Genomic DNA, 12,980 nt, shown 5'->3' on the forward strand with positions numbered 1-12,980 from the left:
GAAAAGAAAAAAGGCATTTTTCTTAATACCAATCGAATCCAAGACATGGCCAGCGAAATCTTCATAAAGATGAGGCGTGTCGGCAGCCAGTTGACGGCGCCAAGGTACGTGATGGCCTCCAAGGTGGCGGCCAGCAGGAACAGCAGCAGGGCTACGTTGGAGTACATCTCGTCGACCGAGTCCGGGTTGCCAGCCGGTAGTCCGCTTTCGAGGTTGACTGCGCGCGGCGTCCGATACTGGGGGGGCGATGGCCGGAGCCTGCGGTCTGGTATCCTCAGGGTCATGTTCCCGAGCTGCTTCGTGACCTTGGCGGTTCGCGGCGGATCCCAGATGTAGCCCATCTTCAACGATACGGGTGACGTTGTCGTCCATTTCCCCATCGCTGTTGTCACTGTCGTCGTCTGATTTGTCAGAGTTCATTGCAGGGGGGGCTACTTCGTGTGGGCCGTGACCATGGTCAGCCAGAAACCGCACCATGGCCCAGACGCCCGGCTTGGGGATCTGAGGCAAACCCGCTTCGTCTCTATTCAATCTGCTCCTTGTACGTCTTCTATTGCGGGCTGAGGTTGGTGCAGATGTGGACGGCGAACCTGTCGTTCTCCTCCGAGACGTAGCCACGGTGGACCGAGTTCTCGATGATCCTGTCCCGCATGTAATGGTCGAACGTGTCGACACCTAGATGAACATGGTTCAATCAACCGAGACACAGGAGAGCCTCATTTTTGCCAAACAAAGAAAAGTCGTGATCATTACTGGTGTGAAAGATGGCTATGGAACAGGCTGTGGGTACAGTCTGCAATACACTATTCATACAACATTGAGCGCGAGAGGTGAGACTGTAGCTACACCAAGACCTCAGGCGCAAGATTGGTTGGATCAGGCCCACGCGCGTTAGTCGGATTGACTTGCCCCGCGCTGTAGCGAGTCTCCCCAACAGGCTGACTGGCGATCCAGCGCAGCAGCGTCCAGGCGTCCGGGCTGGGCTCAGGCCCCGACAAGTCCAGGGTCCGCGACTGGCGCAAGACCAGCTTGTTCTGCTTGCCGTCAAAGTAGGCCTGAGTCAGGCGGGCCGTCTGGTTCCGCAGCAAGGTGGCGATTAGTGCGGGTTTTGTGTGGTGGTTGGTAAACATGCCCTTTTGCAGCTGGTACTTGACAAGAGCGAGTGCGGCCTCCGCCTCGGAGAGCAGGATGGCGTCGTTGTTGGGAGCACCCGAGTCGAGAACAGAACAGGACACGTGTGGCAGCTCAGCATCTGGTGGGGGAAACATTGCCCACATGCCGCAGTATTCGTGATGGTGCATGATCGACCGGCGCTCTTGAAATATACGATACGGGAGGCAAAGGCCGAGCTTCTCCTTGATTGACATTTGATCACTGGAGACTGTTGGTGACGGATTTGTGGCGTCCAAGAAGACAGTAGACTTGCACATACCTATAACAGTCCCATAGGTTTGGCACAACCTGTGACAGTCGGTAGAGGCAGTTCTTCGTACCAGCCCATTTTCGACATGGGAAAATCGAGCAAAATGGCCGGGTCGGGCGTGACATGGTCTAGATTGCGCCAGCTTCCTCTTTCGTTGCAGGTTTGGCCTTGGAGGACACGTCAAGCGGCCAGTCACAGGGCGCGAAGAAGGTATCAGAGATGCGTGAGGGCGTTGCGCCGTCGCGGCCAACATCAAGCTCTGGGCCCCAGACATATGGATAGGCTGTCGAGCGCGTCCTTGTTCATCGTCGGGATCTTGGTGGCTCGGAGAGACTTGCGTATGCGTCTCATTCTGCCGATTTGGAAATTTTCGATGGCGGCATATGGCAATTCGTCTGTGTCGGTGACGCTGTCGAGCGACACGCCGATAGTGGAGCAGGGCATCGCGTCAGGGGAGATTGTGTGCTCTGGGCGTGATGTATTATGTTGTTGATGCCATCTGATGGTTAACGTAGTGGGTTGTATGTTGTGTATAGCGGCGTTGGTGGGATTGCGTTTGTTGCAAAGCCGTTGTCAGGCAACGACTAGTTAATCACCCTAGCTTGTTGGTAACCGGGCAAGACCAGCAGTAGGGGCCAGACTGCTATATATAGGAAGCGATTAATAGTGTAGCGGCACCCTCAGATTCGGCGGGCGGGACGACAAAGTAAAGCATACCTTGAAGAGAAATGCTTTCAATCTTTTGTAAAGCCAATAATCTCTATATTCTACATACATCTTCTCTTGTCCAACACTTGTGTTCCCCCATCCAGCCGAGATGACGTGACAAACAGGTGGTTGTCGCAGCAACCCCACTCCTTGATGGTGCGCAACTTGTGCTATTTACTTGTACAAAGCCTGCATCTCACAAGCACCCTGCGCTTCCGTGGCTCAGTAGTCATGATAAAAAGTACTTTCTCCAAGTACTAGACTTTTAGTTATTTAAGCTATAGACTATATAGTATTTATCTTGAGGTATAGTAGTATAGTTTTAGTGGCGGGGTATAGTGGGCTAATGATGTTTCAGTGCTAAAGAGCAACTTAATAGGTCCTAACTAATACTGGTGCACCGTATTCCCCCCCGCATTTGCATAATAAAATCGACATCATCACTAGTTGGACCAAGAGGGTTTACAAACATCTTGGAACTCTTTACTTGAGACTTTATCTTGTAGTCATTTCAAAATCTCACGTATTCACATAATGGCCCCGATTGGTATCGCCATTATTGGCAGCGGCATATTTGTCAAGGAGCAGCACATTGTGAGCACACTCTCATTTCCCCCTTCTTCTTTTCTTATGCCATTTCCTCGACTCGAACCAACCCCCTGCTAAACTCTCCCCTCCCAGCCTGCCATTCTCCAGTGCGAGCTCCTCTCCCTCAAAGCCATCTTCTCCCGCTCCCTCCACTCCGCCTCCGCCGCTGCCGCTGCCCTGCCGCCCTCCGCGTCCCCGCCGGACCTGTACGCTGAAGACGCCGGCCCTGGCCGCGCCCTCGCCGACGTGCTGGCCCGCGCCGACATCACCGCCGTCATCGTCGCACTGCCCATCCCCGCGCAGCCCGCCTATGTGCGCGCCGCCCTGGCCGCCGGCAAGCACGTGCTCGCCGAGAAGCCCATTGCCCCAGACGTGGCCGCCGCGCGGGCCCTCATCGCCTACAGCACGAGTGACGCCGTGACGCGCGCTGGCGGCGCGGCGGCGGCGGCGGCGGCACCCACGCTCTCCATCGCTGAGAACCAGCGATTCTTTCCGCGCTTCACGTTTGCGCTGCAAGAAGCTGCCGCCGCCGCTGCTGCTGCTGGGGAACGGGACTTGGGCAGGGTGACGCATTTCTCGGTGCGGGTCAGCGATATGGTAGGCACGGACGGCAAGTACTACAAGACAGCGTGGAGGCAGGCTCCGTCGTACCAGGGCGGTTTTCTGCTCGACGGCGGTGTGCACTTTGCGGCCGGGGCGCGCATGCTGCTCTTGCTAGCGACGAACGCGGGTTTAGGCCGCACCGATGCATCGTCGACGGTGCGGGCGGATTCACGGCCGGCAAGGGTCAGCGCGCGCACGGCGCTGGTGCGAGAGCACCTGCCGCCGGTAGACAGCGTCGCGGCGCTGGTAACAACGCGGGGCGGCGCGACGGGCACGTATCAGCACAGCGTGGGGTCGACCATCTCGGCGTACGAGTTTGAGGTGGCGTACGAGCACGGGAGCGTGCGCGTGCGCGAGGGCACGGTGACGGTCGAGTTGAGCGGCCGCGAGCCGGTGAGCAGGACGTTTGAAAGGGCGAGCGGCGTGCCCGAGGAGGTGGCGGCGTGGGCGGCGGGATTGCGAGATGGGAGGCCGGATCCGGCACAGTCGCCCGAGGAGGCGCTCGCGGATTTGGAATTTATTGAAAAGATGATTCAGAGCGGTGAGCAGGATGGAAAGTGGCTTGATTACGAATTCCAGTGAAGCAATCCGACTGTCAAAGCGTGCTTGGAGAAGACTGCAATCGTCATCAGTGGAACTCAAGTTGAGAAGATATTCATGCCGGGCTTAAATGGATATTGGCCGAGGTCAGTGCACCTCGAACCATCTATTATGTACACTACTCTAAGACTGGTATATACCAACTCACTCACATCCTTCTAGATTAAGCAAACCCATTGCCATTATGGGCGATGTTGCTAGTAGTGCCGTACACTTGATTGCGGATGGCATTCTGCGTGGCCATCCGGGCCATGGTCTGGCACAGGTCAGGCGAGACCTTGTTGGCGTCTTGGGAGCCAATGTACGCAGCCAGGCCGGCAATGTGCGGCGCCGCCATGGAGGTACCCGTCATCTGGGTCATGCCGCCACCAGGCTTTGCGGAGATGACGGCCACAGCCGGGGCGTTGATGTCGATGATGGGGCCGTGGTTGGACATGTCGTAGCGGAGGTCGCCCTTGCCCACGCCGCCAACGGTGCAAATATTGGGGGCCGAGGCGGGCGAGAAGTATCTCGCGTCCCGGTTGTCGTTGCCGGCAGCGACGGCCATGAAGATGCCGTTGTTGGCCATGTTGCCGGCCGCCTGGTTCAGGGCGGGAGAGAAAGGGCCGCCGAGGGAGCCGCTGACGACGACGCCTTTCGGACAGTCGCGCCGGGGCGCGTCTTGCAGGATAAAGTCATAGGCAGCAATCAGGTCCGAGGTACGGAAGCTGTTGTCTCTATCGATGACCTTGACGCCATACATGGTGGCTTTCTTGGCGACGCCAAAGCTGAGGGAGCCAATGGTGCCGGCGCAGTGCGTGCCGTGGCCGTGGTCATCGTAGTTGACGCCGGGGATAAAGCTCTTGATTTGGTGGGCGCGGCCCTGGAATTGCTATAGTTGATGGCTGGTCAGTACCCGCATGGAATAAGGACGAGGCTGCATCATCGTTGCCAGTAACAACATGACTTACAGGGTGGTTCTCGTCAATGCCAGTGTCTGTGATGTAGACGCAGACGCCCTCGCCGCCTGTTTTGTTGAAGACGTATCCGCTACCACCGGCTTGGTGGTGGGAGATGCGTCTCAGGCCCCAGGGACACTCGTTCTGAGTCGCAAGGTTGGCGGAACCTTGGCCGGCCACGTCCTGTTCAATGTACTGGACGATGGGGTTCATGCGAAACTTTTCCACCGTCTCCCCGTCCATGTCGGCCGTGAAGCCCTGGAACTTGTTCTTGTAGCGGTGCGTGAGCTTCTCGTCGGTGATGTCCTTGAGCGCCTTTTCAATCTCGGCATCGTCCGTGTCGGGCTTGAACTTGATGATGTACCTGTCGCTGCCGCCGCGCGCGTGGATGGACTTTTCGTCCTCGTGCAGGTACAGGGGGGCCGGCGAGGAGCGGGTGGCGAGCTTGACCGACTCGTCTTCATGCAGGATCAGAGCAGCCATGTCCGATCGAGCGACATTCGCGTGAAGAATCACAGGAGCCAGCTCCGCGCGCTTCATGTCGCCAAGCGGTTTGGCCAGCGCCAAAGGCAGCACAGTCACGACAGTAGAGACACGCATCGTCAAACTTGTGGAGAATTGAATGTTGAAATTTAAAAAAACAAAAAACAAAACCGGGACAAGAAAGAAAAGATTTGCTCAGCAAGATCAATGAAAAGAGAAAAAAGAAAAAGAACGTGGAAGAGCACAGCCCTGGTAAACTGACGATGAATGAGACGGGTGAGGAGCTTCAATTGACTCGTCGACATCAAGCAGCCTTATATTCACGCTACAGAGATGCATCTTGGCCGGCTTCTACAGGCCATTACGTTTCAAGCATACAAAAGAGTCCTCGCAAAAGTGAGGCTCATTTCCACGTTTCAGTGTCCGCAGTATGCTAGTTATACTGCTATTCAACTCGAAACGCAGCATGAATTGTGATGCGGGCCTCTGATATCAACCATATCCGAAAGAGGCAGGTACGTGCAGTTCGCCCAGAACATGCGAAACAATCACCGCCACTACATAGCGCCAAAGATAACAGACCAAACAGGTGCATAATTGTTTACCGCCCTGTTTGAGTGAACCAAATGGGAGTTGGCATGGTATTCTACTCCTAGCACCTTGACACTCCTTGGCGCGGCGGGCCTACACTTGAAGCTCTCAAAGTCAGTGGTCAACTAATCATGAAAAGGGCTAGCACATCGGCGACGGAGAGTTTAGCATCGTTGCCTTTTAAATTAGCGAGATAGTCCCATCGAAATGACGGTATTCAGGCAAACTTTCATGCAACTCGTTTCATCCAAAGTGCTGCTGGCCCAAACTTTCAAGAGATATGGCATATCAATAGAGCACAAGGTAATGACTAGTTAGCACACGTACCTCTGATATCGGACTTAATAGGGTCAAATTCTGGCCAGTCCAAGCTGAAGCCTGGAGCTAGGATGTTGGTGGCTGAAACCGATCGTCAATGCGAGGCAAACCCGGACGAACAGTAAGGAGAACGAGGGAACTAGACGACGGACGGTGCAGAATAGAACTCTAAATGTTTATTCTGACCGTCGATATGTCAAGTCACACGCTACAAAAGATTTTTGATAATATTCTTTACAGGCTTGTAGGGCGCAGATCTAGCTCACCGAATGGCATCTTCAACGCCGGACGGCGCGATAACTAGAGTATTTTTCTGGGAGACAGTAGCATAAGCTCACCCTTGCCGAATTTCTTTTCTGCATCGGGAATATTGAGCCATGAACTGAAATAATTACTTGGATCCGTCATTATGCGATAATTGTCCAATTTCTCCGTCTACTATTCAACCAGCCGCTGGTCTGAGCAGTGTAATTTCCCCCGCGTAGCCACTATCTAGCAATGACAACATTGATTAATAGCTGACGGGGGCTTACCTCATCTTTTCTCTTTTTTCTCTCTTTTTTATGCGCTTGACTCCGCGATTGCGTGCGGGAGAGTTATGCAAAGTGGACTGGCTGCAAGTCTGCGCCGCCGAGACAAGGCGTTCGACTCGTCTTGACCCTGGTTTTTCCGTCCCAACTTGCCGCTTCAATCAATGCGACAGTCACCATCTAAGCCGGTTTTTGGGCCATTCGCACAGCCAGCATGATACCTTGAATCAGGGACAACTCATCGATTTAGCACCTGATTGGCTCATCTTGATGTGGATCATCTCCAGCGCGCATATATCGGCACAAATATAGATGCCAATACTACCAAAGGGCACCCATCACCACCCAAACCCCGTAGAACCACGGGGATTTTCAAGGCCGCTCCCGCCAAGCGAGGACTTCCCGCCAAGCTGCGGCGGCATTATCAAACAAGTTCTACGTGTCATCGGCCTGCAATTTGCGCCCCGCCATGGTATATAGTTCGCTTCACTGGACCTTATACTGGCGACAAGCCGACTTGGGAGAGTGCCATGCTGAGCACTATGGGAGCGGAATGATGCCTTTACTACGAGACTGGGAACAGATACTGTAGCGTCTAGTTATTGATAGCGTTGAAGTTGTTTTGTTTTTTTTTTCTCAATTAATCCGTGTTGAGAATTGCCAGCTCTGGCGGTGGCAGGAGGCGCCCGCCTTACTAGCTGCTCAGTGGGCAATGTTTCATATCACGAGTCAAGAAGCAGTGAACGGAATATTCGAACTGCCAACTGACACACATGAATTTGGATTCCTCATGTTCCATATATACTCGGTTCCAGTCGCTAATATAGCTCCACCATTGCATCTCCAGTCATAGCTTGCTACCCTTTGGCCTATCTTTGTGAATCTTTTCCAGAGCATTTCGCAGCCCATCACTCATGCCCGTTGCTGTTGGGCGGCCAGTCGCTCGCTCGACCATGACGTGGACAAACTCGCCAACCGCCTTGACGCCGTCCACTCCACGCTCGAAAAGAGCCACTTCATACGTAACGCTCGACTTGCCGAGCTTGTTGACGCGCACGCCAACCTCTGCGACGGCCGGATAAGCAATCGACGCAAGATAGTCCGTGTGCGAGTGCACAGCAAGAGGCGTCTCGGTGGCTGTAGGAGGCAAAAGTCCGCAATGCTCAATCAGATAGGCATTGACGGCAGAGTCGAACCTGTCGGAGTTCAGCATCAGATCATGCAGGGTAAGAAGGCGGATATGTGCATGGACCTACAGGAAATTGTAGACTGAATTATTCATGTGATCATACATGTCATTGTCATTCCTAGAGATTGTAAGTAACCTCGATGTCGCTCACGCCTCGACTGATGTACTTGGGCGGCCGTCGACGTACCAGCGTGTACGGTAGTCAAGGATGAACGGATAGTCCTCCCGCTTTCGGTTCTTGATATCGGCCGACACCATGATGCCAAAAGCACAGGACTGTGCGCCGGAATTTGCCGTTCAAATTGCAAGAAACGCAGTCCGTTGGGCCGGATCAGGACGCAGATCCAACCACCGAGCGAAAGCCGCAGAGAATCGCACCCGCGATGATACAGTAGGGAGTGGGGAGGGACTAGGGGCGTGTCAGTCTAGAGCAATCGAGTGGCTATCAGTTCACTAAAAAGACGAATGTTGGAATATCAGACTTTTTTTTTTGAAATCTACGCTCAGAGTCCAAAGTGCATGCCATACGAGCGGGCAAGATGGTGCTAGTAGTTCGCCTGTGTGGGATGGAAGCTCAAGGCAGCCGAGGCTATATCCACATATCACAGTCTTACCCAAAAGAGAGTCTGGGGATGCAACCGTGCTGTGAAGCTGGAGAACATCAAACAGCATTATGTCAGCAGCAAACCATGATTCTGCCCCCTTTGACCGCTAAATTTTCAGGGCCAACTGTCGAAGTAGGCGGAGGTACAGCAAGGGTCGCGTGAAATTACTGGACTGGTCTTTGTGATTTGCGAGCGTCACGTCAACTACTACAGCTGGTAGTTTTTCATCTTGGAAGCTTTTTGCTCAATAGTTCGATGCTGAGGCGTCAGCTCATTCGACATATTGAGCCCTTTACCGGCGCAAACAGCACCATCAAATTGCGACGACAACTCGCCAGGTTCAGCATGACTGCCCCGGCCGCGACTGACATAACCGAGTCTGCCGTTGGCGCGGCGGCCGTTGAGGCGCTGAAGAAGCTTTCGCTCGCGAAGAAGCAAGCAAAGAAGGATGCCAAGACGAAGCGACAGCAGGAAAAGCACGCGGCGGAGATGGACGCCCCTCCTGGACCCCTCATCACACCCGCAGGCGACCTCTGGCCCCGACCGTATTACTTTGAGGATGGTTTGCGGCGTGTCAAGCCGTATCACTTTACATATAATACATGGTGCAAGGAGAGGTGGCGCGGTCGCACCCTGATTGATATATTCGCCTGCGAATTTCGCGATCGGCCCCTCGAGTACTACCGCGCTGCAATGGAGTTGGGCGACATCTTTGTCAATCAGCGCATGGTCGGCCCCGACTACATTGTGCGCAACGGCGACAAGATCTCGCACACTCTGCACCGCCACGAGCCGCCCGTCACAGCAGAGCCCGTCGGCATCATCCACGAGGACGACGACATGATTGTTCTCAACAAGCCAGCTGGCGTGCCTGTTCACCCGGCAGGCCGCTACAACTTTAACTCTGTCATTGAGATTATGAAGTCGGATCGCGGCAAGGACTTTATGCCGTACCCGTGCAACCGGCTGGACAGACTGACGAGCGGCATCATGTTTATTGGAAAGAGCCCCAAGGCTGCTGTAGAACTGGGCGTCAAGATCCAAGAACGCAGTGTACGAAAAGAATATCTGGCACGAGTTCTGGGCGAGTTTCCCGACGGCGAAGTTGTCTGCGATATGCCCGTTCTACAAATCTCCCCCAAGCTGGGCTTGAACCGCGTGAGAGCAAACGGCAAGTCGGCCAGGACGGTGTTTAAAAAGTTGGCATACTATCCACCACGTACCCCAAATCTACAGTCTCCAGATGGGCAGGTGACGCGCAAAAACACAGGCTACTCCATTGTACGCTGTCTGCCGGTAACAGGCCGAACGCACCAGATCCGTGTCCACCTACAACATTTAGGATATCCCATTCAAAACGACCCAATATATGCCAACCAGCGTGTATGGGGCGTCAATTTGGGCCATGATGACGCTGAAGCGATGCGCAACACAGACGAAGACATTATCAGCCGGCTGTCGCGCATGGGCAAGGACGAGGTTGCGCAGGCGGTGGTATACTACGACGAGATGGTGGACGAGTACGAGAAGAAGAGGGCCGAGAAGATGACGGGCGAGCTCTGCGACGTGTGCGCAACGCCACTGTACTCGGACCCCGGAAGCCACGAATTGTCGCTGTGGCTGCATAGCCTGCGGTACGAGGATACGGACGGCGCGTGGTCGTACAAGAGCCCGCTGCCGCAGTGGGCGATGCCACCACAAGGCATGGAGGGGCCGACGACGGTTGGTGGTATGGAGGAGCTTCTGAAAGCGGTGCCTGAGACGGAGCTACAGGATGGGCTCGCTACCCCGGAAAAGGACGGCGAACAATGATGGGGAACGCAGGCTGGCTTTGGTTGCATTTGTGGCGTTTTGTGTTTGATTGGCAGAGTCATTGGTTGCATCCAACTGGATATACAAGGGGATACAAAGAATTGCAAAAGTATACATTTACAAGTTGCGCAACTGCACTTGTCGGAAGCACTCTACATGGTTCACGGTACATACTTGCATCATCATAAAGTGAACAGGTGGGTGCGAGTGCCGATTGGAGGAAACCATCGGAAGGATACGGCTCGGAGACTATCAAAGTAGTACGATGCCAGCAGACACACAATGCAGGTCTGCAACAATGTTTGACCTTGCGGCACATATCTTGGCGTGTCAAGCCCTATCACGGCCTTGACAGGCTTGCCTCCAGTCCTACACACATGTTGCCCATCTTGCGGCAGTGCGTCAATTGGGCCCAAGGTTCCCGGGGCGCGGAATTCGCCAAATGGGGAGGGGGTTTGAACAAAGCCCCGTCGATTGCAAGCACAAACCCCCATGTCTCTCTGCCCAATCGGGAAACGGGCGAGCGGAAAGAAAGATCATGTGGGAGGAAGATCATGTCCTAAAAGAAAAGCACGGCATGGCTTTCTGCGCAAGAAAGGGCGGGGGGCAGCAAAGAAAGTCGGAGCTGGAATGCAAAATGCGACATGAGCGGTTAGATGAGTTGTTTTGGTCTGGTGACAGCCGTAAAAGCAACAAGTCAAAAGCACGGACAATTTTTTTTTCTTAAATTTTTGTGTGTATGATGTGAAAGACGACACGCAAAGAGGCATATGAGGCCGCCAATATTAGCAAGTTTCCCTTCTCAGCTTATGATTATCAACTAAAGCAATTGGCGGGCGGCTATTGAATCATCAGATAGATGGTGGTGCGCCTCGAGACGCCACTTCACGCCACAAGTGGCAAACTGACAGCTTTGACCGGTTACGGGGCAAATGAAGTAAATTGAATTTCGCATCTCGTCATTTGCCGAGGACATTCACAGTCGCCAAATCAGTACTGGTAACGGAGTAGATGGTTCGTTTGACTACCCCGGGCAAAAAAAAACGTGATTGTTCCCCAGACAAGTTTGAATTACGCGTACTTGGTAGTGGATCTAGCTGGCATTACCCATGTAGGTGGCAGATTCAAGCCGGACGATCATCTTGTTGACGGGAGATACTCCGTACAGAGTGCAAGATAGCGCGTATGATTTTTTTTTGCCTTCCATTTTATTTTTGCTTTTCTCGGTAAAGGTCTCGCAATGTGCTGACCGAAAGGGGTATGACGTCTGTCTCAGCTTCGTCGAGGTGGCTGTGGCTGGCTGGCGTGTACCACTAGGTTGGGTCAAAGTTTCCCATTTAGGGTGTAATAGCCGATAGAGCCTATACGGCTAATTGAAAAAAAAAAACATCTGTACTTGAATAGCGTCTGCAGAAATAATGGGATTGTACCTTGTCTGCTGGAACTATGAAAAGAAGGGGGTGTGGATGGCAATCGATGACGATGCACCTCAATGGCGAAGAAAAGAAGAGGCAAAGTTGATAGGTTCGATGACGGAGCAAAGGCGAGTGAAAGGGCTCGAATTGCGCACTCGTCAACTCTCCGAGTATAGTTAGTTCAAATGCACATTGGGATGACCTTTTATCCGGATCGCAGTGCAAAGTATGAGGTTAGTTTGATGTCGTTGAATTTGTTAGCGGTGACTCAAACATGTGATGTGATTGATGGTTAGACTTTCTTAACAACATGGGGGCCGTGAGCAAGGATGACCTGACATGCCACAAGAAAAAGAAAGAAAAACAAAGGCCATCCTGCCCAAACAGGCAACGACGCAGTTGATATCGGACAGCGCCGGGAGAGAGGTCGGGGAGAAGAAGCTCCCGTTACGGCCAAGAAACCCGTGGGTCATCCGGATCGGGCAAAGGGCGAAGCTGTCGACTGCCTCTTTTTGAACCATTGCGGGGAATTTGTCTCGCACGTTTCACTACGCGCCGTGCGGGATGCGATGCGGTGGAGGAGAAGGAGGGGGAGAGCCCTCTTGGGCCGAGGAACGAAGAGAGGGGTTGGCCATTGGGACTAGGGACCATGTGCCGAAGAGAGACACACGGAAAGACTAGTTTGTTGTGTCTTGATTTCTTGAAAAGGTACAAGAGGAAGAGGGGAGGCGAGACAAGCCAAGGGCGTGTGAGTTGTATGTACGTACTAGTACCAGTACCAGTACCAGTACCATGTTATTGGTAATGTGTGTGGGCAGAATGTGGGCACGATCTCGGGCGCGGAACGCATGAAGGTTCGTTAGTTATAGAGCAATCAAAGGTATTGGCTTGGTACGGGATACGATTCAGAGACTGGGGAAAAAAGTAAGGTGATGGAGAGCGGGATCGGATGGGCGCATGAGCATCCCATCTCATCGCATCGAGCAAGATGACTCGGCAACCGTTCGCCGCTCGGCAAAGCGACGGTCCAAACAAAAACTTGGGATGACAGTCTTTTGCTTTTTTTTTTTAGCATGTGCGCGCGTGCCATGTGTACCGTGTACTGGTGCAGGTACACACACACACACACACACACACACACGACGGACAAAGAACTAAAGTTCGTCATCTTCAGCTG

The 12,980-nt window shown here is 53.5% G+C and overlaps 5 protein-coding genes across 5 annotated transcripts; 2 read left to right on the forward strand and 3 right to left on the reverse strand.

The window, feature by feature from the left end:
* Positions 1–550: 550 nt before the first annotated feature.
* On the reverse strand, positions 551–1,301 carry BBA_04504 (uncharacterized protein; the record flags this gene model as incomplete). Its single annotated transcript, XM_008599601.1, has 2 exons — positions 551–675; positions 944–1,301. 2 exons carry the CDS (start codon positions 1,299–1,301, stop codon positions 551–553), a joined length of 483 nt encoding a protein of 160 aa, XP_008597823.1.
* A 1,364-nt stretch (positions 1,302–2,665) lies between these two features.
* BBA_04505 (oxidoreductase family protein) lies at positions 2,666–3,904 on the forward strand (the record flags this gene model as incomplete). Its single annotated transcript, XM_008599602.1, has 2 exons — positions 2,666–2,725; positions 2,813–3,904. 2 exons carry the CDS (start codon positions 2,666–2,668, stop codon positions 3,902–3,904), a joined length of 1,152 nt encoding a protein of 383 aa, XP_008597824.1.
* A 181-nt stretch (positions 3,905–4,085) lies between these two features.
* BBA_04506 (subtilisin-like protease Pr1A) lies at positions 4,086–5,460 on the reverse strand (the record flags this gene model as incomplete). Its single annotated transcript, XM_008599603.1, has 2 exons — positions 4,086–4,793; positions 4,873–5,460. The coding sequence occupies 2 exons, from the start codon at positions 5,458–5,460 to the stop codon at positions 4,086–4,088; spliced, it is 1,296 nt and encodes a 431-aa protein (XP_008597825.1).
* Positions 5,461–7,629: 2,169 nt separating this feature from the next.
* BBA_04507 (thioesterase superfamily protein) lies at positions 7,630–8,229 on the reverse strand (the record flags this gene model as incomplete). Its single annotated transcript, XM_008599604.1, has 3 exons — positions 7,630–7,978; positions 8,039–8,089; positions 8,159–8,229. 3 exons carry the CDS (start codon positions 8,227–8,229, stop codon positions 7,630–7,632), a joined length of 471 nt encoding a protein of 156 aa, XP_008597826.1.
* A 692-nt stretch (positions 8,230–8,921) lies between these two features.
* On the forward strand, positions 8,922–10,388 carry BBA_04508 (RluA family pseudouridine synthase; the record flags this gene model as incomplete). The annotated part of the gene is made up of 1 exon (XM_008599605.1): positions 8,922–10,388. The coding sequence occupies one exon, from the start codon at positions 8,922–8,924 to the stop codon at positions 10,386–10,388; it is 1,467 nt and encodes a 488-aa protein (XP_008597827.1).
* Between the last annotated feature and the right edge of the window lie 2,592 nt (positions 10,389–12,980).

Source organism: Beauveria bassiana, assembly GCF_000280675.1.
Source record: "Beauveria bassiana ARSEF 2860 unplaced genomic scaffold BBA_S00010, whole genome shotgun sequence".
Taxonomy (NCBI): Eukaryota; Fungi; Ascomycota; class Sordariomycetes; order Hypocreales; family Cordycipitaceae; genus Beauveria; species Beauveria bassiana.